Source organism: Notothenia rossii (assembly GCF_949606895.1).
Source record: "Notothenia rossii genome assembly, chromosome: 5".
NCBI lineage: Eukaryota > Metazoa > Chordata > Actinopteri > Perciformes > Nototheniidae > Notothenia > Notothenia rossii.
In genome coordinates, this window is record NC_136903.1 from 3,816,352 (window position 1) to 3,843,732 (window position 27,381).

At 41.3% G+C, this 27,381-nt stretch overlaps 3 protein-coding genes across 4 annotated transcripts in view; 1 reads left to right on the forward strand and 2 right to left on the reverse strand.

The window, feature by feature from the left end:
- The first annotated feature begins 117 nt into the window (after nucleotides 1-117).
- LOC307041252 (uncharacterized protein) lies at nucleotides 118-15,851 on the forward strand. Its single transcript, XM_079684561.1, has 3 exons — nucleotides 118-977; nucleotides 2,027-3,679; nucleotides 13,816-15,851. The coding sequence occupies exons 2-3, from the start codon at nucleotides 2,036-2,038 to the stop codon at nucleotides 15,466-15,468; spliced, it is 3,297 nt and encodes a 1,098-aa protein (XP_079540687.1). The 5' UTR covers nucleotides 118-977; nucleotides 2,027-2,035; the 3' UTR covers nucleotides 15,469-15,851.
- Nucleotides 5,098-9,243, reverse strand: LOC307040160 (actin nucleation-promoting factor WASL-like). The gene is made up of 3 exons (XM_079682753.1): nucleotides 8,914-9,243; nucleotides 7,779-7,887; nucleotides 5,098-6,188 (listed from the first exon to the last, which is right to left on the reverse strand). The coding sequence occupies exons 1-3, from the start codon at nucleotides 9,226-9,228 to the stop codon at nucleotides 6,127-6,129; spliced, it is 486 nt and encodes a 161-aa protein (XP_079538879.1). The 5' UTR covers nucleotides 9,229-9,243; the 3' UTR covers nucleotides 5,098-6,126.
- A 1,031-nt stretch (nucleotides 15,852-16,882) lies between the features above and the next one.
- LOC307040158 (actin nucleation-promoting factor WASL-like) overlaps nucleotides 16,883-27,381 on the reverse strand; it is a 44,189-nt gene continuing 33,690 nt past the window's right edge. For both annotated transcript variants that reach the window (XM_079682751.1, XM_079682750.1), the window contains 4 exons: nucleotides 25,327-25,480; nucleotides 20,808-21,481; nucleotides 19,673-19,781; nucleotides 16,883-17,954 (listed from right to left, as the gene is read on the reverse strand). In XM_079682751.1, the coding sequence (XP_079538877.1) occupies nucleotides 17,893-17,954; nucleotides 19,673-19,781; nucleotides 20,808-21,481; nucleotides 25,327-25,480 (999 nt within the window). In that variant the 3' untranslated portion in view covers nucleotides 16,883-17,892. The remainder of the gene's footprint in view (nucleotides 17,955-19,672; nucleotides 19,782-20,807; nucleotides 21,482-25,326; nucleotides 25,481-27,381) is intronic.

The window sequence follows — 27,381 nt, forward strand, 5'->3', positions numbered from 1 at the left end:
TTAATTCATTTCTGATTGTATAGTTATTTTATCGTTTTTAATTGTTATCTTTGATCAATTTTACCTTGTTGCTGTTAAACTACTGAGTTTCACCACAGGATCTTAATATGGACCTGCAGAAGATGGTCAAAACATTTAGAGAATGCATGATGTAAAGGTCTTGTGGTAAAGTACATGCATTTGGGTACCCTAAAATGGATGTACATGATTGAAAGTAAAGATGTGCAGTTTAGTTGTGTTTGAGAAGATGATATGAACCCAAAACCAGAGTCTGTAGAAAATAAGAGAGCTGAGGCCGCCCTCTTGTGGAGGAACTAACCCACTGCAGCCTGATGCACGCTTTTCATAAATAACTGTATCATTGAACTTATAGTAAAACAAATTACATGCAAACATCGGTGGAATAAACCAGGCTTGTTTCCTAAATGTTCAAACTCGAGATTTACAAAGTCATGAATGAAAATAAAAGTGATGATAATACATCATGTATGTGCACAGTATATGCACATTATCATGTGTTTTTCAGACACTATTGATATTCAAGTGGTGGAAGGTAATTTAGACCTGCTACTCTCTGATTGAGACACTTAATTTACAGACCTCTATTTATCTGCGTCTAGTTATTTTAAAGAGGTGTTTTCTTGTAAAACCTCAAAATCACACTGAGGCCTATTTGTGACAAACGTTTTCCATCTGAACTTTTTCTCCTTTGTAACAAAAACATGGTAAACATAATGTCAAAAGTCCTCTTGTTACAAAGCTGAGTTAATGTCCTCCCCAGAGGTGACACACCCTCACTCAGAGCTACACTGAGAGGAGTTGCAACACTGAAACAGGAGAGCTTCAACTTCACAGAAACGAAAGTGAAACTTAGTGAGAGCAGAGCTGCAGTCCAGACCGCGTCTCTGTTTCTCTGAAGAAACAACTGAATCCAGCAGCTTCTTCTCAACAACACAGCAGAACCTCTGCAAACACTGGTGAGTACACTACAGAGACACAACGCCTCACTAAACACGAGACGAAGAACCGGAACAGCAGTTAGCCCAGGCCTGCTAACAGCTAACTAGCCTAGCTCAGATTGTTTGGGAGGTCTCTTTTTGTATAGTCTGTAAAGGCACGATATTTAGATTGTACAACTTATTTAACTGTTACACACTTTGGTCAGCAGGCTTTAACTTATAACCCTTTCCTCTCAACTTCTCTCTAGTTACTGCTGTCTGTCTTTGAAAAGATATTTCCTGTGTTTCAACCATAAGTTTCAACATCCGGTGTAAACTCAAACCCTCAGCTCTACTCAGACAGGAAGTTCGTCTCAGGGCAAATGTTTAACAGAGGTCTATTATCACCGTAAATTATAATATTTGTTTTTAATTCAGCGTTATTATAATATTTATTATTGGTATTATTTTCTGTTCACTGGATGAGTAGGGGTTTAATTAGATTACATTCAAGATTTCAACATGACACCAAAAATTACAACTAACACCAATGAATGGATGGTCTATATAAATATAGACTTTATTTATCCAAATTTGGGAAATTATTTCGTTACAGAAGCAGCGTTCAGATATTGAAATACAAATACTTGAAAAGTGGAATAAAGAATTAACAATACAAAATTGAATGAAACATATTATATCAAATTATTTAAACAAAACAATGACAAAAGAGACGCCTCCCACTCACGGACATGCCTCCCTTCGCGAACTGACATAAAAACACACACACATGCACTCACACACGACGCACACGCTTAATATGGTGCTTAAGGGTTACTCAATATGTTTTGATTCTGGGGGGTTTTGTGGATCATCTCATCTACAGAGCTTCGTCAATTGTGCTCCATAAGTCTTATTATAATTATGTATTATACTTTTAAAGGTTATCTCTTTATGTTTGTTTGATTGTTTTTGTTTACAACTGTCAGCTTTGAAACAATGAGCATTCACAACATATTTTGTAGTTTGATAAATAATCATTAAAAAGACTAACCATGGTTTTGTTTTTCACTTGCTCACGTCCTCAGAGTGTAGACATGTCTGCTGCCAGCTGTCTGCTGACTGAGGATCAGCTTCTGTGCTCCATCTGTCTGGATGTGTTCACTGATCCAGTCAGCACACCATGTGGACACAACTTCTGTAAAGCCTGCATCTCTCAACACTGGGATAGAAATGTCCCGAGTCAGTGTCCCAACTGTAAAGAGGTGTTCAACATAAAGCCTGATCTGCGGGTCAACACTTTCATCTCTGAGATGGCTGCTCAGTTCAGACAGTCAGCTCAACAGAAAGCCAGCAGCAGCAGCTCAGAGCAACACGTTGTCAAACCAGGAGAAGTTCCCTGTGACGCCTGCACTGGAACCAGACTGAAGGCCCTGAAGTCCTGCCTGGTGTGTCTGGAGTCCTACTGTGAGACTCACCTGGAGCCTCACCTGACAAGAGCAGGCCTGAAGAAACATCAGCTGATCGACCCTGAGGAGAACCTGGAAGGCAGGATGTGTGTGAAGCACGATAAACTGCTGGAGCTGTTCTGTCAGACCGACCAGGTGTGTGTCTGCATGCACTGCACCTTTTCAGACCACAAGACACATGATGTAGTTCCTCTGAAAGAAGGATATGAAGGAAAGAAGGCTGAGCTGGGGAAGACAGAGGCTGAAATCCAGCAGATGATCCAGAAGAGACGACTGAAGATTCAGGAGATGAACCGCTCAGTGGAGCTCAGTAAGGAAGGAGCAGACAGAGAGATAGCAGATGGTGTTCAGGTCTTCACCGCTCTGAAGGAGTCTGTTGAGAGAAGCCAGGCCGAGCTCATCGACACCATCAAAGAGAAGCAGAGAGAGACAGAGGAACAGGCTGAAGGCTTCATCAAAGAGCTGGAACAGGAAGTCTCTGAGCTGAAGAAGAGAAGCTCTGAGGTGGAGCAGCTCTCACGCTCTGAAGACCAGCTCCACCTCCTCCAAAGCTTCACGTCCCTGAACGCTGCTCCACCCACCAAGAACTGGACAAAAGTCAGGGTCCATCCACCTTCATATGAGGGGACTGTGGTGAGAGCTGTGACTCAGCTGGAGGAGACGCTCAGGAAACAGATGAAGAAGCTGCTCTCTGAGGTGGAGCTGAAGAGGGCCCAGCAGTCTGAGGTGGAGGTGACTCTTGATCCTGATACAGCACATCCCTATCTCATCCTGTCTGATGATGGAAAACAAGTTAAACATGGTGATGTGAAGAAGAATCTCCCAAAGAATCCAGAGAGATTTGATATGTGTACCTGTGTCTTAGCAAAGCAGAGTTTCTCTTCAGGAAGATTTTATTACGAGGTTCAGGTTAAAGGGAAGACTCAGTGGGTTCTAGGAGTGGCCAGAGAGTCGATCAACAGGAAGGGACAGATCTCAGCGTCTCCTCAGAATGGTTACTGGACGATAGCGTTGAGGAATGAAAATGAGTACGAAGCTCTTGCTGGTCCTTCAGTCCGTCTCTCTCTGAAGTCTCAGCCTGAGAAGGTGGGGGTGTTTGTGGATTATGAGGAGGGTCTGGTCTCCTTTTATGATGTTGATGCTGCAGCTCTGATCTACTCCTTCACTGGCTGCGGCTTCAAAGAGAAACTCTACCCATTATTTTGTCCTTGTAACAACGATGGTGGTAAAAACTCTGCCCCTCTGATCATCTCTCCTGTCAATCTAACTGAGTAGAACAACCCTTTGATGTTTCACACGGGGTTCGCTATAATTACATGTGATAAATGTCTTCTGGGGGGATGCCCCCTCTATACATTGTTATACCAGATTTCTATATTTCTTTTCTGTAAAAAAATGTCTTTAATGTGTCACATTGTTACAAACAACATGAAACTAATCAACTGCGATGATTCAAATGATCTCTTAAAATCTTTGAAATCAGCTGCCTTCAGGACTGTCAAATCCGACGTACGACACACAAGCGTTTCTACTTTAATGAATGTCCCTGTTTCAGAGACAACAGTATTTGTCTTATCCTTGTTTATATGAATATTTAGCAAAACACAAACGTTTTTGAATTGTATCTTTTTTTGAAATAAAAATACATTCTGATTCAACTTTATTGTATTTATTTGGAGAAAAAAAGCAGTTCATGTGTTTATGACAAAAAACTCTGATTCAAAACCCCATCAGCTATTCTCAGAGAACTCAGATACCCTTTTAAATGTGAGGTGGTAGGTAGTGTATGATAATGTCTCTGTGTATACTGGACAGTCTGCTGAAACAGTTTACAGGAACAAAGGAGCACAATGAAATCCAAGTGTAACTAGTGATGGTACCTAGATTGTCTTTAATGCGTTTTTTCCTTCAAGCTCATTCTGAAATCACAAACTTCATAGAGACCCTATTGTGCTTTTTGGGTTTTGCCTTCCCTGCAGTTTGTTAAGTTTTTGTTGCAAAGGCTAAAATCTCCCTCAAACTATTGTTAGGATCTGTACCCAGCAAACGACAGAAAAAAAGACATACTCAAGGACGTCTGGTCTACTAGTGATAAAGAGCAGACCACAGAATGTTCCAAATGGACCAATCAGCATTGAGTATTCAACTAGGCCTGTAGTCATGTTGTGTCAAGTCTCTATGAAGCTTCCCTGCAACTACCTACTGTTCCTGATGGTTTTAATCAGCCTACACACATTGAAAATAATTAATGCTGACTTTAATGGGGGCCAGTTCTGGGTCGATACCTGTATAAAATGTTTCTTTACAGAAACATAAAATGAATGTTGATTTTTGCACCAAACTGGACTTCATCCCCTCTGAAGTAGAACCACTTTAACAAATAACAAGACACACATTTCTCTGTAAATATGAACATTTATTTAAGTATACAATTTAGTATTTTCATTGCCCTCCCCCCTCCCAACCCTTTTCACAGGCTCACTGTCAGTATCTCAGCTTTCAGCCTCGCTGGAGGACGGTAAAAACTCGAACAGTTAAAACGAGCGTCGGCTATTTCTTTTTTCCGTTTACACACAAAGGGATCTCAGGCATCGCCGAACCACAAGCTGCTTGCAAATGCCACATTTGGTTTATTTATTATTTGCTTCTTTTTTTTTTAATAAATGATTCTCCATGAGGAGGCATGTACAGTCGCATTGCATAAAATGATAGTTTGTTAACTGGAGGGAAGAGGAAGAATTATATCCATCTTTTTTTTTTCTGCATGACGTGATATTTGAAATAGGGACCAGAGAACTGGAGATGTTTCCTCCTGCAGGAAATAACGGAAAGATGCCACAACAAAAACAACCAACCAGACCATAAGAACAAAACTTCCCCTCATTTCACAAGTGTGTGTGTGTGTGTGTGTGTGTGTGTGTGTGTGTGTGTGTGTGTGTGAGTGTGTGTGTGTGTGTGTGTGTGTGTGTAGACATGTTTTTGTATCAAGCCAAAGAAGATGTTTGTAGTCCCATTCGAACAAGGTCACGATATCGCAAAACCTTTTAAAAAAATGTCCATCTTCACTGTAACCTGCTTGAAACTAAATACAAATAAACTCAACAAACACACACTTGAAAAAACTAAACACAAAACTGAGCTATCAGATAAACTGTGTGCAAATAAACGGCTTTAACTTCATAAAAAAAAACACGTGAGGCGACTGAGCCATTTTGGTCAAAAAAGGATTCATGAAAAAAGAACACGACTAAACTAAACTTCGTTAGGAGACGCGACAGAAGAAGCACGGTAAGACAATAGTGTTATCTAGCATTCTAACACAAAGAGGGTCCTGCCTGTTTGCTCGTCTCCTTTTCAGTTTCTCAGAAGAGGAATGGAAACAAGAGAAACAATATTTCCCAAGGAGCGATGAAGCCTCGGTTCAGACTGTTGTCAGGGAGCAGCGAGGGTTTATAGCGTCGATCATGAAATGTGCTGATGGCGGCGTTTAGTGCTTTCTAAGGAGTCTTTAACGATGGGAATGTGTGACGGATCTAACAGATGAGGTATTGCACAGATTCATTCTTATAATCGTTCAAATAAAAAGAGCAAAAAAGGCAAAAAAATAAATATACAGCCAATTCTTACAACATTTACATTACAGTTTTAGTCTGATGCTGGAAGGGTTTTTTAGAAGATATTTTAGTGTCAGCGGTCGGTGCAGAGGACAGATTTCTTCACTAGTCGTCCCACTCGTCGTCGTCTTCGAAGTCCTCGTCTTCGTCGTCATCCTCGTCTTCGTCTGGGGAAACAAAACGGTGTTAAAGGGCGTGGAAATACAGGGGAATTAAACACTTTGTAATTCGCTTATTAGCTTTCTTGCTGAGAGTTAGAAGAGACCAGAGGTGGGAGAAGTACTCAGGTCTTGTACTTGAGTAAAAGTAGAAGTACTCAGGTCTTGTACTTGAGTAAAAGTAGAAGTACTCAGGTCTTGTACTTGAGTAAAAGTAGAAGTACTCAGATCTTGTACTTGAGTAAAAGTAGAAGTACTCAGATCTTGTACTTGAGTAAAAGTAGAAGTACTCAGATCTAGTACTTGAGTAAAAGTAGAAGTACTCAGATCTTGTACTTGAGTAAAAGTAGAAGTACTCAGATCTAGTACTTGAGTAAAAGCAGAAGTACTCAGATCTTGTACTTGAGTAAAAGTAGAAGTACTCAGATCTTGTACTTGATTAAAAGTAGAAGTACTCAGATAATGTATTTGATTTAAAGTAGAAGTACTCAGGTCTTGTACTTGAGTAAAAGTAGAAGTACTCAGATAATGTATTTGATTTAAAGTAGAAGTACTCAGGTCTTGTACTTGAGTAAAAGTAGAAGTACTCAGATCTTGTACTTGAGTAAAAGCAGAAGTACTCAGATCTTGTACTTGATTAAAAGTAGAAGTACTCAGATAATGTATTTGATTTAAAGTAGAAGTACTCAGGTCTTGTACTTGAGTAAAAGTAGAAGTACTCAGATAATGTATTTGATTTAAAGTAGAAGTACTCAGGTCTTGTAGTTGAGTAAAAGTAGAAGTACTCAGATAATGTATTTGATTTAAAGTAGAAGTACTCAGATCTTGTATTTGAGTAAAAGTAGAAGTACTCAGATCTTGTACTTGAGTAAAAGTAGAAGTACTCAGATCTTGTACTTGAGTAAAAGTAGAAGTACTCAGATCTTGTACTTGAGTTAAAGTAGAAGTACTCAGATCTTGTACTTGAGTAAAAGTAGAAGTACTCAGATATTGTACTTGAGTAAAAGTAGAAGTACTCAGATCTTGTACTTGAGTAAAAGTAGAAGTACTCAGATCTTGTACTTGAGTAAAAGTAGAAGTACTCAGATCTTGTACTTGAGTTAAAGTAGAAGTACTCAGATCTTGTACTTGAGTAAAAGTAGAAGTACTCAGATATTGTACTTGAGTAAAAGTAGAAGTACTCAGATCTTGTACTTGAGTTAAAGTAGAAGTACCAGAGTGTAGGAAATACTCTGTACAAGTAAAAGTCCTGAATTCAAAATATAGTTAAAGTACCAAAAGTGAAAGTAGTCATTGTGCTGATTGGTCCATTGTTGTTTACACTTAGAATGTTGTTTCTGTATGGATTTTTCAGGAACTTATAAGTTCCTGAATTATCAGGTGGTGTATTTTGGCAAAAGGTATAGAGCCAAATCAGAACCATGGACTTAGTGATGACATGCTAGAGAGGAGGGAATTTAGTTCTAGATCTGAACAAAAGTGAATGTTTTGATTTCATACATTAAACTAAAAAAAAAAAAAGTCATATTTTTATTTTCTCAGAATTCTGACATGTAATCCATAGTTCTGACTCTAAAAGCTGACAGCCAAAGCTTTTACCTGAGGAATGGATGGCTTTGCTCCTCTTCTGCATCACCTCCATCAGAGCGCCCACGATGCCGGCGCTGGGAGCCGCTGACAGAGGGCCGGACTCGGGCTGATCGGGAACCTGCAGACACACAAAGAACCAGAGAGGTTTATCACAGGAACAATCTGAGGCTCCTTTGATCACAGGATATCACATCAGAAGCAGAACACTTTACTTATCCTGGGGGAAACTCACGATAAGTCAAATAAAAGTACATCATATAAACGTTTCACTGCCAACAGACTTCGACCTGAGGCCACTAGAAAAGCAGTACAAAAAAGATGATTAAACATCCGTGCATTTTCAACTGTACACTGAATCATAAACTCCAATATTTCTGAGTCATAAAAGTAACTAGAGAATGCAATTCCTGAAGAAATTGCTAGTGGGAATGCTGTATGCTAAACTGCTATGCTGAAATGTAATGTGTAAGAAGAAAGTGAAGAATTTAGATTGAAATGATACAGGAACACTGGGGGCTTGAATGTGTGATGAGAGAAGAAAAGAAAGTAGAAATGCTTGGAAAAGCAGCAGAATATTTGAACTGCAAACTTCTGAACTAACTTGATGGCGAATGATCTGTCGCCATGGCAACGGCATTTGATGACACCCCATAATACACTTAGATGCTGTCGAAGAAGTTGTTTAACACGAATAATGTCAGAAAGATGTGTAACATTTTTAAGCTGGAATGAGGTTTCTGAGTGAAAGTAAGAAGAAAGAACTGAGTTCATGAGAACTTTTTAGTTTTTAGTCACTCCCAGCAGCTTCTACTGAAGCCTTCCGAGTGAATCGCCAGAACGCCGACACCTCCTCATCTCCACCGCTCCCATGTTTTCTTTTGTCTTGCCATAAGTTAGTCTCTCTGCGTTTGTGCGCTGGGCTAATGCTAATGCTAATAATGCAATGCGAGGATAATAAAATGGCGGCTTCACAAAACTTTTTGGGAGTTTTACGGGGCGTGGTTTGCAATCGGCCCAGCCAATCAGACACAGGAACCTTTTTCTCAACCAGGGAGATGCTACCACTATTAGTTATGTAGGTAAGAAAGGATTTTGGAAACACATTGCTTTGTCGTTATATATTAATGAGGGAGGTTAGTCTTACGTTCTTGAGCTTCATCCCCTGTCGGATCTGGTCCAGCAGGGCGTCCCTCCCCACTCCCGTTGCCGGCGCTCGGTTGTTCTGCTCCACCTTCTTCAGCTGCGTTCCTCCCCGGATTTGATCCAAAAGCGCCGTCTTCTCTCCGGGGGATTTAGGGGAGTCTCCTCCTCCTCCTCCTCCTCCTCCTCCCGAAACACCTCCGTCCAACTCTGGAGGGGGAGGAGGGCCTGGAGGTGGAGGAGGAGGTGGAGGAGGAGGAGGTTGTGATGGAGAAAAACCGCCATTTCCACCTCCAACTGGTGCACAATTACTGGACATACAATACACACTGTTTTCACACACATGTATGTGCAATAATATGTACGCATGATCAAATATGTAAATATGTTCATTTTAATTCATTTCTGATTGTATAGTTATTTTATCGTTTTTAATTGTTATCTTTGATCAATTTTACCTTGTTGCTGTTAAACTACTGAGTTTCACCACAGGGATGAATAAAGGTCCATCTTATCTTAATATGGACCTGCAGAAGATGGTCAAAACGTTTAGAGAATGCATGATGTAAAGGTCTTGTGGTAAAGTACATGCATTTGGGTACCCTAAAATGGATGTCCATGATTGAAAGTAAAGATGTGCAGTTTAGTTGTGTTTGAGAAGATGATATGAACCCAAAACCAGAGTCTGTAGAAAATAAGAGAGCTGAGGCCGCCCTCTTGTGGAGGAACTAACCCACTGCAGCCTGATGCACGCTTTTCATAAATAACTGTATCATTGAACTTATAGTAAAACAAATTACATGCAAACATCGGTGGAATAAACCAGGCTTGTTTCCTAAATGTTCAAACTCGAGATTTCCAAAGTCATGAATGAAAATAAAAGTGATGATAATACATCATGTATGTGCACAGTATATGTACATTATCATGTGTTTTCTCAGACACTATTGATATTCAAGTGGGGGAAGGTAATTTAGACCTGCTACTCTCTGATTGAGACACTTAATTTACAGACCTCTATTTATCTGCGTCTAGTTATTTTAAAGAGGTGTTTTCTTGTAAAACCTCAAAATCACACTGAGGCCTATTTGTGACAAACATTTTCCATCTTCACTTTTTCTCCTTTGTAACAAAAACATGGTAAACATAATGTCAAAAGTCCTCTTGTTACAAAGCTGAGTTAATGTCCTCCCCAGAGGTGACACACCCTCACTCAGAGCTACACTGAGAGGAGTTGCAACACTGAAACAGGAGAGTTTCAACTTCACAGAAACGAAAGTGAAACTTAGTGAGAGCAGAGCTGCAGTCCAGACCGCGTCTCTGTTTCTCTGAAGAAACAACTGAATCCAGCAGCTTCTTCTCAACAACACAGCAGAACCTCTGCAAACACTGGTGAGTGCACTACAGAGACACTACGCCTCACTAAACACGAGACGAAGAACCGGAACAGCAGTTAGCCCAGGCCTGCTAACAGCTAACTAGCCTAGCTCAGATTGTTTGGGAGGTCTCTTTTTGTATAGTCTGTAAAGGCACGATATTTAGATTGTACAACCTATTTAACTGTTATACACTTTGGTCAGCAGCCTTGAACTTATAACCCTTTCCTCTCAACTTCTCTCTAGTTACTGCTGTCTGTCTTTGAAAAGATATTTCCTGTGTTTCAACCATAAGTTTCAACATCCGGTGTAAACTCAAACCCTCAGCTCTACTCAGACAGGAAGTCCGTCTCAGGGCAAATGTTTAACAGAGGTCTATTATCACAGTAAATTATAATATTTGTGTTTAATTCAGCGTTATTATAATATTTATTATTGGTATTATTTTCTGTTTACTGGATGAGTAGGGGTTTAATTAGATTACATTCAAGATTTCAACATGACACCAAAAATTACTACTAACACCAATGAATGGATGGTCTATATCAGGGGTCTCCAACCTTTTTCTAACCGGGAGCTACTTTTGAAAAAAGAAAGTGGCCAAGAGCTACTCATGTTATTTTATATAGATGTCAGTGCACATATCACATTCGTGACTCAAGAGCAGAAACATTAACATTAACATGAATAAACTTGACTTTCTCATGAAGAGAAAAAAAGACAAATAATCACCATGCAATACTGAGTTCTGCTTTAACATCAATAACTACAGTAAACAGTTTTACAGATAAGAGTGCAAAGTTCCTAATTGTAATAATAACATTTCTAGCTCTATAATTTAAATTATTTCAAGCATTTCACAAATTTGTTTCACATGTAAAAGGGGAATATGGCTTGTGCTTTTCTCAACTTGCATCAAGCAAACATATGTCTTCAAACATTCAGTCTGTCACTGCATTGTTGTCTTTCTCCTGACTCAGCTAATGTGACACCTGGCACTGCATAGCATCCACCAGAGCACTGTACTGGGGTGTGTATCCTGACAAATTCACTCTGATTGAGTCATTGAGGTGTTCATCAGTAAGTCTTGTCCTGAATTTGGATTTGATAAAGTTCATATCAGAGAATGCTGATTCACAGCGATATGTTGACCCAAATAAGCAGGACAGTTTCAGTGCAGCAGTTTGAATGTTTTTGAATTTCTCTGGGTCCAATAGCTTCCAGACATCTTTGTCCATCTGATGTGTTTTCAGCTGAATGTCATTCTGGAGATTGATTATCTCCAGCTCCAACTCTGAAGCACTGAGACTGAAAAGGCTGGCCAGTTGCTCAGACATGTCAGTAACATCCACGATGTTGAATGGGTTAGCAAGGAAACTTGCACAGGGCTCAAGCTGTTTAAAGTCAAGAAACCTGTCCTCAAATTCCTGCCCAAGCTTAGTTAAGCAGTCACAGTACTTTGATAAGTCAAGAAAGCCAGCAGCAGCTTTATTCTCCTGCAGTACTTTTTGAACAGAGGGGAAATGATGCAATTTATTTCCCTTTACTTGCTGGAGATATAGACACAGATTTGCTTTAAAGGCCTTTACAGCACTAATCATGTCACATACTGTTTTGCCGTTGCCTTGTAGCTGGAGGTTAAGCTGGTTTAATTTTCCTGTCAGATCAGTCAAAAAGGCCAGGTCAAGTACCCAACCAGCATCAGATAAGATGGAGGTGTCCTCCCCCCTCTCTTCCATGAAGAGCTTTACCTAATTCAGCAAGGAGAGGAAGCGCTGTAGGATTTTCCCTCTACTCAACCACCTCACCTCAGCATGGAGAAGGAGATCTCCATATTCAGCTGACAGTTCCTCAAGAAAAACTTTGAAGCTCCTGTGTTGCTTTGCCTTCGCTCGGATAGAGTTTATTATTTGTATCACAGGTTTCATGACGTGATTGAAGTCCATAACTTTGGCACAAAGTGCTTCTTGGTGAATGATGCAATGGTAACTCAGGAAACGTGGGAAATATGGATCTGACTTACAATTTGCGATAAAACCGTTGTGGCGACCTCTCATAGCCGGGGCTCCATCAGTTGTTATGGATACAAGCTTCTCCATTTGCACGCCTTTATTTATGAAATAATTCTTAATAGAATTATACACGTCCACACCTCTTGTTGTTGTTTTGAGTGGAAGCAGTGTCAGAAATTCCTCTTTCGCCGTAAAATCCTCAAACACCATCCGGATGAACACAGACAGCTGAGCTGTGTCGCTCGCATCCACCGACTCGTCGCACTGTATTGAGAACCACTTGCACCTGACCATGTCCCGCTCCAACTGTCCCATGGCATCCACTGACATCGCCGACACTCTCCTCGCCACAGTGTTGTTTCCCAGTTGCACATCGTCAATGGCAGACATTATCTCCGACTTGCTCTTGTGGTCTCTGAACAAAGTCTCTGCCATAACAGACATCGCTCCCTTAAGAACACCGCCATCAGTGAAAGCTTTTTTGTTCTTTGCCAAATACTGAGCGACTCGGAACGATGCTTCTGTAGCTAGGCTAGCTTTCTTGGCAGGCTTCGTGAACAATGACTGCTGCCTTTGTAGCGTAGCTTTTAATTGTTGTACCTTCTCAACGCGAAGGCAACTGCCGGCGGGATACTCCTTTGAAAAGTTTTCGTGAAGTTTTGTGAAGTGCCGCTCGACATTTCCCTTCTTCCCCACCGCAACACTCGAGCCACAAATTAAACACACACACTTGTCTTTGATGCTCATAAATAAAAATTCATGTTCCCACTCGTCATGAAAGTAGTATATTTTAGATTTCTTCTTTGACGGACCTTCCTCAGTTGTCATGACTGCATCTTACATCTCTTTTTCTCTATCTTTCTTACTCTCAAAATATACTACATAAATAAATATGTCTCAACATGTCAGCTGCACTTTAGCGCCCTCTGGTGAGCTACTCGGAAAACCTCCGCGAGCTACTGGTAGCTCGCGATCGACGTGTTGGCAACCCCTGGTCTATATAAATATAGACTTTATTTATCCAAATTTGGGAAATTATTTGATAACAGAAGCAGCGTCCAGATATTGAAATACAAATACTTGAAAAGTGGAATAAAGAATTAACAATACAAAATTGAATGAAACATATTATATCAAATTTAAACAAAACAATGACAAAAGAGACGCCTCCCACTCACGGACATGCCTCCCTTCGCGAACTGACATAAAAACACACACACATGCACTCACACACGACGCACACGCTTAATATGGTGCTTAAGGGTTACTCAATATGTTTTGATTCTGGGGGGTTTTGTGGATCATCTCATCTACAGAGCTTCATCAATTGTGCTCCATAAGTCTTATTATAATTATGTATTATACTTTTAAAGGTTATCTCTTTATGTTTGTTTGATTGTTTTTGTTTGCAACTGTCAGCTTTGAAACAATGAGCATTCACAACATATTTTGTAGTTTGACAAATAATCATTAAAAAGACTAACCATGGTTTTGTTTTTCACTTGCTCACGTCCTCAGAGTGTAGACATGTCTGCTGCCAGCTGTCTGCTGACTGAAGATCAGCTTCTGTGCTCCATCTGTCTGGATGTGTTCACTGATCCAGTCGCCATACCATGTGGACACAACTTCTGTAAAGCCTGCATCTCTGAACACTGGGGTAGAAATGTCCAGAGTCAGTGTCCCAACTGTAAAGAGGTGTTCAACATAAAGCCTGATCTGCGGGTCAACACTTTCATCTCTGAGATGGCTGCTCAGTTCAGACAGTCAGCTCAACAGAAAGCCAGCAGCAGCAGCTCAGAGCAACACGTTGTCAAACCAGGAGAAGTTCCCTGTGACGTCTGCACTGGAACCAGACTGAAGGCCCTGAAGTCCTGCCTGGTGTGTCTGGAGTCCTACTGTGAGACTCACCTGGAGCCTCACCTGACAAGAGCAGGCCTGAAGAAACATCAGCTGATCGACCCTGAGGAGAACCTGGAAAGCAGGATGTGTGTGAAGCACGATAAACTGCTGGAGCTGTTCTGTCAGACCGACCAGGTGTGTGTCTGCATGCTCTGCACTGTTTTAGACCACAAGACACATGATGTAGTTCCTCTGAAAGAAGGATATGAAGGAAAGAAGGCTGAGCTGGGGAAGACAGAGGCTGAAATTCAGCAGATGATCCAGAAGAGACGACTGAAGATTCAGGAGATGAACCGCTCAGTGGAGCTCAGTAAGGAAGGAGCAGACAGAGAGATAGCAGATGGTGTTCAGGTCTTCACCGCTCTGAAGGAGTCTGTTGAGAGAAGCCAGGCCGAGCTCATCGACACCATCAAAGAGAAGCAGAGAGAGACAGAGGAACAGGCTGAAGGCTTCATCAAAGAGCTGGAACAGGAAGTCTCTGAGCTGAAGAAGAGAAGCTCTGAGGTGGAGCAGCTCTCACGCTCTGAAGACCAGCTCCACCTCCTCCAAAGCTTCACGTCCCTGAATGCTGCTCCACCCACCAAGAACTGGACAGAAGTCAGGGTCCGTCCACCTTCATATGAGGGGACTGTGAGGAGAGCTGTGACTCAGCTGGAGGAGACGCTCAGGAAACAGATGAAGAAGCTGCTTGAGGTGGAGCTGAAGAGGGTCCAGCAGTCTGAGGTGGAGGTGACTCTTGATCCTGATACAGCATATCCCAAACTCATCCTGTCTGATGATGGAAAACAAGTGAAACATGTTGATGTGAGGAAGAATCTCCCAGACAATCCAGAGAGATTTGATACTTGTACCTGTGTCTTAGCAAAGCAGAGTTTCTCTTCAGGTAGATTTTATTACGAGGTTCAGGTTAAAGGGAAGACTGGGTGGGATCTAGGAGTGGTCAGAGAGTCGATCAACAGGAAGGGACAGATCTCACCGACTCCTCAGAAAGGTTACTGGACGATAGCGTTGAGGAATGGAAATGAGTACATAGCTTGTGCTGGTCCTGCAGTCAGTCTCTCTCTGAAGTCTCAGCCTGAGAAGGTGGGGGTGTTTGTGGATTATGAGGAGGGTCTGGTCTCCTTTTATGATGTTGATGCTGCAGCTCTGATCTACTCCTTCACTGGCTGCTGCTTCAAAGAGAAACTCTACCCATACTTTTGTCCTGGTAACAACGATGGTGGTAAAAACTCTGCCCCTCTGATCATCTCTCCTGTCAATCAAACTGAGTAGAACAACCCTTTGATGTTTCACACGGGGTTCGCTATAATTACATGTGATAAATGTCTTCTGGGGGGATGCCCCCTCTATACATTGTTATACCAGATTTCTATATTTCTTTTCTGTAAAAAAATGTCTTTAATGTGTCACATTGTTACAAACAACATGAAACCAATCAACTGCGATGATTCAAATGATCTCTTAAAATCTTTGAAATCAGCTGCCTTCAGGACTGTCAAATCCGACGTACGACACACAAGCGTTTCTACTTTAATGAATGTCCCTGTTTCAGAGACAACAGTATTTGTCTTATCCTTGTTTATATGAATATTTAGCAAAACACAAACGTTTTTGAATTGTATCTTTTTTTGAAATAAAAATACATTCTGATTCAACTTTATTGTATTTATTTGGAGAAAAAAAGCAGTTCATGTGTTTATGACAAAAAACTCTGATTCAAAACCCCATCAGCTATTCTCAGAGAACTCAGATACCCTTTTAAATGTGAGGTGGTAGGTAGTGTATGATAATGTCTCTGTGTATACTGGACAGTCTGCTGAAACAGTTTACAGGAACAAAGGAGCACAATGAAATCCAAGTGTAACTAGTGATGGTACCTAGATTGTCTTTAATGCGTTTTTTCCTTCAAGCTCATTCTGAAATCACAAACTTCATAGAGACCCTATTGTGCTTTTTGGGTTTTGCCTTCCCTGCAGTTTGTTAAGTTTTAGTTGCAAAGGCTAAAATCTCCCTCAAACTATTGTTAAGATCTGTACCCAGCAAATGACGGAAAAAAAGACATACTCAAGGACGTCTGGTCTACTAGTGATAAAGAGCAGACCACAGAATGTTCCAAATGGACCAATCAGCATTGAGTATTCAACTAGGCCTGTAGTCATGTTGTGTTAAGTCTCTATGAAGCTTCCCTGCAACTACCTACTGTTCCTAATGGTTTTAATCAGCCTACACACATTGAAAATAATTAATGCTGACTTTAATGGGGGCCAGTTCTGGGTCGATACCTGTATAAAATGTTTCTTTACAGAAACATAAAATGAATGTTGATTTTTGCACCAAACTGGACTTCATCCCCTCTGAAGTAGAACCACTTTAACAAATAACAAGACACACATTTCTCTGTAAATATTAACATTTATTTAAGTATACAATTTAGTATTTTCATTGCCCTCCCCCCTCCCAACCCTTTTCACAGGCTCACTGTCAGTATCTCAGCTTTCAGCCTCGCTGGAGGACGGTAAAAACTCGAACAGTTAAAACGAGCGTCGGCTATTTCTTTTTTCCGTTTACACACAAAGGGATCTCAGGCATCGCCGAACCACAAGCTGCTTGCAAATGCCACATTTGGTTTATTTATTATTTACTTCTTTTTTTTAAATAAATGATTCTCCATGAGGAGGCATGTACAGTCGCATTGCATAAAATGATAGTTTGTTAACTGGAGGGAAGAGGAAGAATTATATCCATCTTTTTTTTTTCTGCATGACGTGATATTTGAAATAGGGACCAGAGAACTGGAGATGTTTCCTCCTGCAGGAAATAACGGAAAGATGCCACAACAAAAACAACCAACCAGACCATAAGAACAAAACTTCCATCATTTCACAAGTAAGTGTGTGTGTGTGTGTGTGTGTGTGTGTGTGTGTGTGTGTGTGTGTGTGTGTGTGTAGACATGTTTTTGTATCAAGCCAAAGAAGATGTTTGTAGTCCCATTCGAACAAGGTCACGATATTGCAAAACCTTTTTTAAAAATGTCCATCTTCACTGTAACCTGCTTGAAACTAAATACAAATAAACTCAACAAACACACACTTGAAAAAACTAAACACGAAACTGAGCTATCATATAAACTGTGTGCAAATAAACGGCTTTAACTTCATAAAAAAAAACACGTGAGGCGACTGAGCCATTTTGGTCAAAAAAGGATTCATGAAAAAAGAACACGACTAAACTAAACTTCATTAGGAGACGCGACAGAAGAAGCACGGTAAGAAAATAGTGTTATCTAGCATTCTAACACAAAGAGGGTCCTGCCTGTTTGCTCGTCTCCTTTTCAGTTTCTCAGAAGAGGAATGGAAACAAGAGAAACAATATTTCCCAAGGAGCGATGAAGCCTCGGTTCAGACTGTTGTCAGGGAGCAGCGAGGGTTTATAGCGTCGATCATGAAATGTGCTGATGGCGGCGTTTAGTGCTTTCTAAGGAGTCTTTAACGATGGGAATGTGTGACGGATCTAACAGATGAGGTATTGCACAGATTCATTCTTATAATCGTTCAAATAAAAAGAGCAAAAAAGGCAAAAAAATAAATATACAGCCAATTCTTACAACATTTACATTACAGTTTTAGTCTGATGCTGGGAGGGTTTTTTAGAAGATATTTTAGTGTCAGCGGTCGGTGCAGAGGACAGATTTCTTCACTAGTCGTCCCACTCGTCGTCGTCTTCGAAGTCCTCGTCTTCGTCGTCATCCTCGTCTTCGTCTGGGGAAACAAAACGGTGTTAAAGGGCGTGGAAATACAGGGGAGTTAAACACTTTGGAATTCGCTTTTTAGCTTTCTTGCTGAGAGTTAGAAGAGACCAGAGGTGGGAGAAGTACTCAGGTCTTGTACTTGAGTAAAAGTAGAAGTACTCAGATCTTGTACTTGAGTAAAAGTAGAAGTACTCAGATCTTGTATTTGAGTAAAAGTAGAAGTACTCAGATCTTGTACTTGAGTAAAAGTAGAAGTACTCAGATCTTGTACTTGAGTAAAAGTAGAAGTACTCAGATCTTGTACTTGAGTAAAAGTGGAAGTATTCAGATATTATATTTGATTTAAAGTAGAAGTACTCAGATCTTGTACTTCAGTAAAAGTAGAAGTACTCAGATATTATACTTGATTTAAAGTAGAAGTACTCAGATCTTGTACTTGAGTAAAAGTAGAAGTACTCAGATCTTGTACTTGAGTAAAAGTAGAAGTACTCAGGTCTTGTACTTGAGTAAAAGTAGAAGTACTTAGATCTTGTACTTGAGTAAAAGTAGAAGTACTCAGGTCTTGTTCTTGAGTTAAAGTAGAAGTACTCAGGTCTTGTTCTTGAGTAAAAGTAGAAGTACTCAGATCTAGTACTTGAGTAAAAGCAGAAGTACTCAGATCTAGTACTTGAGTAAAAGCAGAAGTACTCAGATAATGTATTTGATTTAAAGTAGAAGTACTCAGGTCTTGGACTTGAGTAAAAGTAGAAGTACTCAGATAATGTATTTGATTTAAAGTAGAAGTACTCAGGTCTTGTATTTGAGTAAAAGTAGAAGTACTCAGATCTTGTACTTGATTAAAAGTAGAAGTACTCAGATAATGTATTTGATTTAAAGTAGAAGTACTCAGGTCTTGTACTTGAGTAAAAGTAGAAGTACTCAGATAATGTATTTGATTTAAAGTAGAAGTACTCAGGTCTTGTACTTGAGTAAAAGTAGAAGTACTCAGATAATGTATTTGATTTAAAGTAGAAGTACTCAGATCTTGTATTTGAGTAAAAGTAGAAGTACTCAGATCTTGTACTTGAGTAAAAGTAAAAGTACTCAGATCTTGTACTTGAGTAAAAGTAGAAGTACTCAGATCTTGTACTTGAGTTAAAGTAGAAGTACTCAGATATTGTACTTGAGTAAAAGTAGAAGTACTCAGATCTTGTACTTGAGTTAAAGTAGAAGTACTCAGATATTGTACTTGAGTAAAAGTAGAAGTACTCAGATCTTGTACTTGAGTTAAAGTAGAAGTACTCAGATATTGTACTTGAGTAAAAGTAGAAGTACTCAGATCTTGTACTTGAGTTAAAGTAGAAGTACCAGAGTGTAGGAAATACTCTGTACAAGTAAAAGTCCTGTATTCAAAATATAGTTAAAGTACCAAAAGTGAAAGTAGTCATTGTGCTGATTGGTCCATTGTTGTTTACACTTAGAACGTTGTTTCTGTATGGATTTTTCAGGAACTTATAAGTTCCTGAATGATCAGGTGGTGTTTTTGGCAAAAGGTATAGAGCCAAATCAGAACCATGGACTTAGTGATGACATGCTAGAGAGGAGGGAATTTAGTTCTAGATCTGAACAAAAGGGAATGTTTTGAGTTCATACATTAAACTAAAAAAAAAAGGCATATTTTTATTTTCTCAGAATTCTGACATGTAATCCATAGTTCTGACTCTGAAAGCTGACAGCCAAAGCTTTTACCTGAGGAATGGATGGCTTTGCTCCTCTTCTGCATCACCTCCATCAGAGCGCCCACGATGCCGGCGCTGGGAGCCGCTGACAGAGGGCCGGACTCGGGCTGATCGGGAACCTGCAGACACACAAAGAACCAGAGAGGTTTATCACAGGAACAATCTGAGGCTCCTTTGATCACAGGATATCACATCAGAAGCAGAACACTTTACTTATCCTGGGGGAAACTCACGATAAGTCAAATAAAAGTACATCATATAAACGTTTCACTGCCAACAGACTTCGACCTGAGGCCACTAGAAAAGCAGTACAAAAAAGGTGATTAAACATCCGTGCATTTTCAACTGTACACTGAATCATAAACTCCAATATTTCTGAGTCATAAAAGTAACTAGAGAATGCAATTCCTGAAGAAATTGCTAGTGGGAATGCTGTATGCTAAACTGCTATGCTGAAATGTAATGTGTAAGAAGAAAGTGAAGAATTTAGATTGAAATGATACAGGAACACTGGGGGCTTGAATGTGTGATGAGAGAAGAAAAGAAAGTAGAAATACTTGGAAAAGCAGCAGAATATTTGAACTGCAAACTTCTGAACTAACTTGATGGCGAATGATCTATCGCTATGGCAACGGCATTTGATGACACCCCATAATACACTTAGATGCTGTTGAAGAAGTTGTTTAACACGAATAATGTCAGAAAGATGTGTAACATTTTTAAGTTGGAATGAGGTTTCTGAGTGAAAGTAAGAAGAAAGAACTGAGTTCATGAGAACTTTTTAGTTTTTAGTCACTCCCAGCAGCTTCTACTGAAGCCTTCCGAGTGAATCGCCAGAACGCCGACACCTCCTCATCTTCACCGCTCCCATGTTTTCTTTTGTGTTGCCATAAGTTAGTCTCTCTGCGTTTGTGCGCTGGGCTAATGCTAATGCTCATAATGCAATGCGAGGATAATAAAATGGCGGCTTCACAAAACGTTTTGGGAGTTTTACGGGGCGTGGTTTGCAATCGGCCCAGCCAATCAGACACAGGAACCTTTTTCTCAACCAGGGAGATGCTACCACTATTAGTTATGTAGGTAAGAAAGGATTTTGGAAACACATTGCTTTGTCGTTATATATTAATGAGGGAGGTTAGTCTTACGTTCTTGAGCTTCATCCCCTGTCGGATCTGGTCCAGCAGGGCGTCCCTCCCCACTCCCGTTGCCGGCGCTCGGTTGTTCTGCTCCACCTTCTTCAGCTGCGTTCCTCCCCGGATCTGATCCAAAAGCGCCGTCTTCTCTCCGGGGGATTTAGGGGAGTCTCCTCCTCCTCCTCCTGAAACACCTCCGTCCAACTCTGGAGGGGGAGGAGGGCCTGGAGGTGGAGGAGGAGGTGGAGGAGGAGGAGGTTGTGATGGAGAAAAACCGCCATTTCCACCTCCAACTGGAGACTGCTGGGACATTGGGGGAGGGGGAAGGGGCGGGGCTTGTGGGGAGGAAGAGGAGTGAGAGGAAGGTCGGGGAGGAGGAGGTTGATGTTGTTGTGTTTGTTGTTGTTGATGGTGGTGGTGGTGATGGGGAGGAGGAGGGGGTTGATGATGACCTCCTCTATTGGGGGGAGGAGGAGGAGGCGGAGCTCCAAGAGTTCCCGGTCTGGTGGGAGGCGGAGGGGGAGGAGCTGAGGCCGGGGCTCTGGACGGAGGAGGAGGAGGAGGGGCACCCCGACCCCCTCTGGACGGGGGGGGAGGGGGAGGGGGAGGAGCCGAGGAGTTGTGATGATGAGGAGGAGGTGGAGGAGGAGGGGGGCCGCCGCCACGAGAGGGAGGGGGAGGGGGAGCTGTGGGGGAGAAAAGAGAGAAATTAATAAAAATATTTTTGTTTACTTGTAGTACCGATACTACGTGATTTTGTTCGGCAGCCAAATACCGTGAAAGAATCTGTGACGCGTTTGTGTGTATTGTGTTTGTTTCCCTGAGAAAACACTCACAAGAAACACCGGCTGTTGTTATGCCTGCTGTGACGTCAAGTTACTCCGTTCTCCGCTTGTAATTATGCCGTTACAAGCTTCAAAGTTGCATTTATCATCTGAATTTGCCGAAACAAGTTTAATATTCTGAAAGCCAAGACTTTGTTTATTTAAAATCAAACAAAACACCCGAACCCTGAGAAACAAGTTTTTTTACACAAATCCATTTTTATTTTGAAATGAGCCGTTGCGACTTCCGACTGATTTCGATAGAGCGGGTCACATATGAGCACAGCCCTCTGTGGATGTCAGCATGAGCAAGAGAAAGGTATCTGAGGAAAATCGTGTTTTCCAAGAAAAGTGGGAGAAAGAATATCTTTTCACTAAATTCAGGAGTAAACCACAATGTTGAGTATGTTTGCAGACCGTTGCTGAAATGAAAGTTGAGCCGCCACTATTACTAATGTGTGTGTGTGTGTGTTCCAAGTTAATCTGCGGCCCCCTGGTGGCCAGAACATATATTATTTGGCCCCCACCACCATCCAAGTTGCCCAACCCTGCCATAGATATTAAAAAAGGGGCCCTGTTCAGCTTTTACCATTCCGATAGTGTGTTTTATAGGTTTTAGTGCATGTAAAAGGCTAAACTCCCTGTGTTCCCTGCAGATGGAGTTTCTCTCCCCCACATTCATTCCTCTCTCTGCTTCCTCACTGATATCAGCATGAACATAATAAGTGTTTTTTCCTCTTTAACCCACTATTATAAATCTGATCTTAAATATTATTTTTATGGTTTTAAGTTTGCCTCTTCATTCGATCTGATATTGCATATAACCTTGAGCCATTGAATGCTAACAAAATCAGGCTTGTTTTTAGCATCAGAGCTAATTAGCCAGCGGTCTTGTGAGTCAAATGGCGCTTTTCCACTGCAGGGGCTCGCTCGGCTTAGTACGGTATGGCTAGGCCTCGTTAGACCTTGTTAGGACTGGCTCACTTTATGCTGCGTTTCCATTACAGTTTAGTAGCTGGGGCAGTAACTATAGTAACGCAGTGTAGGCGGAGCCGTGACGTCATCTTCAATGCAAAACACAAAACCAACATCAGCTGTTAGCACTCAGAGCTCACATCTCCTCATATCTGTTAAGAAACTAGACAAAAGTTAAACAAGTCCAAACCACAGACTGTCTGTGTCATGGAGAATACAGTCGCTGGTTTATTTATGTCTGTAGGCCGTTGTTGTGAGTGTGGACGGTCGGAGCATATACTGCGTTAGCTTAGCAGATCTCCATTCAGAAAACACGTATTTTAAAAAGGTGTTTTTCGCCTGCCGTCTGTCTGCAGACTTGTCAAAGCATTAATTCATGGTTTTTACTAACCGGTATCAGTATGTTGTTACTTCGGCATCATTTTGAAACTGTCTGTCTGTCTGTCTGTCTGTCTGTCTGTCTGTTTGTGTGTTGTGACCCGGAAATGAATTTCAGCGCGCCATGTTGAAGGACATCTCATTTCTCTATCGAGGACCGAGCGTCGAGGAGGCTCTCTGGAGGAGCTCTAACCGAGGAGACACTGATGGGTCCTCCACGGATGCATTTCCGGGAACGGTGGAGGCGTGACGCACGGCCGGACTTATCTCAGCCAATGACAGCTCTGCATGCATCCCCCTGGATATTATTTTAGTAACTGCTTTCATCGCGACGCGATGTTTCCAGAGAGAACAGCTGTGAGGTCCGTGCAGAAAGCAGAGCAGTGTGTAAAATATATATCACTCAGTATAACAGGCCTACATTACTTTCTGTATTTGTATGCTGTAGTTTAGTAGATCACTACAAACAAAGGGTCGATATTTATTTAAAACCATTTAGTGCTTCACATAATAAAATACACAACGGCTGTAGCCTGATTATGCTTTAGGAGCTGTAGGTGTGTGTGGTACAGTGTGTAGGTGTGTGTGTGGTACAGTGTGTAGGTGTGTGTGTGTGGTACAGTGTGTAGGTGTGTGTGTGGTACAGTGTGTAGGTGTGTGTGTGGTACAGTGTGTAGGTGTGTGTGTGTGGTACAGTGTGTAGGTGTGTGTGTGGTACAGTGTGTAGGTGTGTGTGGTACAGTGTGTAGGTGTGTGTTGTACAGTGCGTAGATGCGGCGGACAGACGGGTCTCAGTTGGTTTGGTGTCCAATGTTTACTTTTAATACTTGTAAATACAACTTTTGGCCCGTAATTTCAATTCCCCATTTCAGAGACCAGAGAGAGGAGGGGGGGATATATCCAGTCTCTGATAGTGTTACGTTATTAGAGTGCTCTCATACTTGTTTGATTCTGAAATTGTATATATTATATATGTGTGTGTGTGTGTGTGTGTGTGTGTGTGTGTGTGTGTGTTTGTGTGTCCCCGCATCTGTAGCCTGTTATTATCTCATTATACCGCACTATCAATGAATTAAAAGTAAATATATAAGTGGTCATGAACACATCTGTCCATCAGAGTGCTGCTGTGCCTCCTGTCATCATTAATGGACGTCTCTTTAAAACTACCGCTCAGAGGAGAGGAGTTCTCATTTCTCTAACCGCCTGCTGCTTCCACTCCTCTCTCCTCGGTTCCCCTCCTCAGTCCTCCGCTCGCATCTCCTGTGGGCGGGACTAAGTCTTGAGGATAGGAGTCGAGGATAGGAGTCGAGGAGGGGAAATTAGAGTATTGAGAAACCTCTTCTGTGTGTGTGTGTGTGTGTGTGTGTGTCAGGGTTTCTGCTAGGATTTTTTCTCGCCGGTCAAATGTCCGAACAGAATTTATTTTACCGGACAAATTTGAAACTTACTGGTCAAGTTTCAATAATAATAATAATAATAATAATAATAATAATAATAATAATAAGAATTGTGTAGCAGAGTTTCCGTTAGCAGGTAACTACCGGACTAGGACCGGATATGCTGATGTTTAAAACTCAGTTACTGGGGCTCATTTTTATATTGCTTCAGTTTATAATCGTAACGGATCGAAAAGTTCAGATTCATTTTTCAATAAATGATTCCACAAACAACAAACAACATAATTATCACATTCAAAGAATCTACTTGTAGTAGATGAAGTACATTATTCAAAAGTTTAAATTAACTTTGGATAATAACACGGGAGAAACGGATCCTCTCTTTTCCTCTCCCTCCCTCTCTCCTGACAGCCCGTCAGTTTCTTGTGCAGCGCGCTAAACAGTGGGCGGGGCTTCAGGTGATTATGGAGCAGCTGATTTGATCCCTCTCTCACGTCCGGTTACACTTCACTTGCGTTTATGTCCATATCAATCAGATCCAGCTCTCCTGATCTCTGATATAGAGAGCACCGATCAAACTATTAAGAGTGAATATCGGCCGATAATGATCGGCGGCCAATCGATTGGAGCATTGGACATTTTGACCGGCAGGTTTTGAATTTACAGGTTTTTATTCAATTTTACCAACTAAAAACCGGTAATTACCGGCTAACGGTAACCCTGGTGTGTGTGTGTGACTGTGAGTGTGTCTGAGTCTCTGTGTGTGTGTGTACATATGTCTGTCTGGACGTGTGTGTATGTGTGTCTCTGTGCGTATGTATGTATGTATGTATGTATGTATGTATGTATGTATGTATGTATGTATGTATGTATGTATGTATGTATGTATGTATGTATGTATGTATGTATGTATGTATGTATGTATGTATGTATGTATGTATGTGTGTGTGTCCTCACCCTGCCTCCTCAGCTCGTTCTTCACGGCCTCCACTCCTCCCTTCTTCTCGATGAAGTCGTAGATGACCTTTGAAGTCTCTCTGTCCTTCAGCTGAGCCTCGGAGATGCCGCACATGTCGAACAGGTTCTTCAGCTCCGGGTCCAGGTTGTTCAGCTGCAACACACACCAATTTCAAAACACACACACACTGGTAACACCTACTGATACAAGCATGTAGTTAGTCTTGTCACTGACGAGTATATGCGTATTAAAGTTAGCTAAATTAATGGAAAAAGAAAGCTGACCACGAGTAAAGAGCTTTATGACTTTAAAGGAACAATTTGTCCAGACACTGGTGTAATGTTTACTTTGTACTAGGGGTTTCACCAACTAGTCGACTAGTCGACTACCTTTACCACTAGTCGGCGCTGTAGGCCCTAGTCGAGGAAATTTTTTTAGGTAAACGAGGTGCTGCAAAATGCTCCAAAACACGTCCGACATTCTTATGTATGGCAGAACTTCAACGAAGATGTAACCGACTCCACAGTGAAGTGTCAGTTGTGTACAGCTGTACTGAAGTACAATACAAATGCATCTGCTATGCGCAACCATCTGAAGATGAGACACCCGCTGCCGACAGCTAGCACTAGCAGTAATGCTAGCACCAGTGAGCAACGGACCGGCGTCAGCACTGAACAGAGGCAAACGAACAGCAAGAAAACACGGGTCAACAGTGATGAGGATGATGAGCTACGGGATTACTGCCAGCGGACACCGCATATCCCCACAATGGATAATCCACTGGAGTGGTGGGCAGAAAACGTGCACCGCTTCCCCCGCTTTCGAGGAGCTACCTGGCTATTCCAGCCACAAGCACCCTGAGTGAGAGGGTTTTTTCCCTGGCAGGCAACACTGTCACCCGAAAGCGGTCAAGCCTCCTTCCCTCACATGTCGATACGTTGGTGTTCAAACCAAAAATATGGAAAGGTGGACTTTATCGTGAAGGACAGCGAATAAAGTGTTGCGCACTGGATTTACGTGGCATTTATGTAAACAAGAGTTTTTTGCTGTCGATTTTGGTGAGTCCAGTTACTGTTTGTTATTTACTCAGCCATGTAACACAAATTAAAATGCAGTGTTTAATGTTACTGTATGAGTTCCAATAGAAAATACAGTAAACCTCTCTTTGTGTGTCTTTATTATGACGTAACGACTAGTCGACTACTATTTTGAAAAACTAGTCGACTAGTAAATATTGGTAGTTGTGAAACCCCTACTTTGCACTAAACCCCCGCTTCCACTACGGTTTCCTGTCTGCCATCACACTACCTTACACATGCTACACTTATTTATTTTAGATACTGGTACACTTTGTCGTCCACCTGGATGTGTATTTTTTTAAGTTGTAGTGTAAGGTATTCTGATTCCAAACACAAGGTAAACAAATTGACTGGCTTTTATTTATTTATTTTAGGGCCACTACTGCATTATTGTACATTAACAGAGTTGAAAGGAAGTACAAAGTGGATCAAGCCCCAGTTACTAGCAAGTTATTTTGTGGCCCTTGCTTTTTGTTATTCAACAAAGTCTTTTTTTTTTTTTTTTTTTAAATGTTATAGTTTTGTCTGACGGTTCGTCAACTTGTTTTGTGGCTAACGAAGAAGATCTCGACTGGTTTGCTGGTTAGTCCAGTACTTAGTAAGGATCTTTTTAAACCTCTCTGCTTCAACTGATAAGAAATACACCTTGACTCCTCGCAGTCCCAGTGCTGCTGTGCCCTCTGGTGGCCAACAGGTGCAACTACACACTGCTTTACACCTGACCGCACTCAGCTACTCTCCATTAAATCCAACTACAGATCTGCATGATCTCTTCCCACCTCTTGCTCCCGTCAGGCTGCAATGCATTCTGGGACTGACATGTTCTCAGGAGCATGAAGGACAAACGGAGACGATAACGAGGCAACGATGGAAAGCAGTCGTCAGTTGAAAAATGACAAAGCCTCCATTTACAACTACAGATATTTATCAATCATTAAATGAGAACTCTGATGAAAACAACCTGTTTATTTCCCA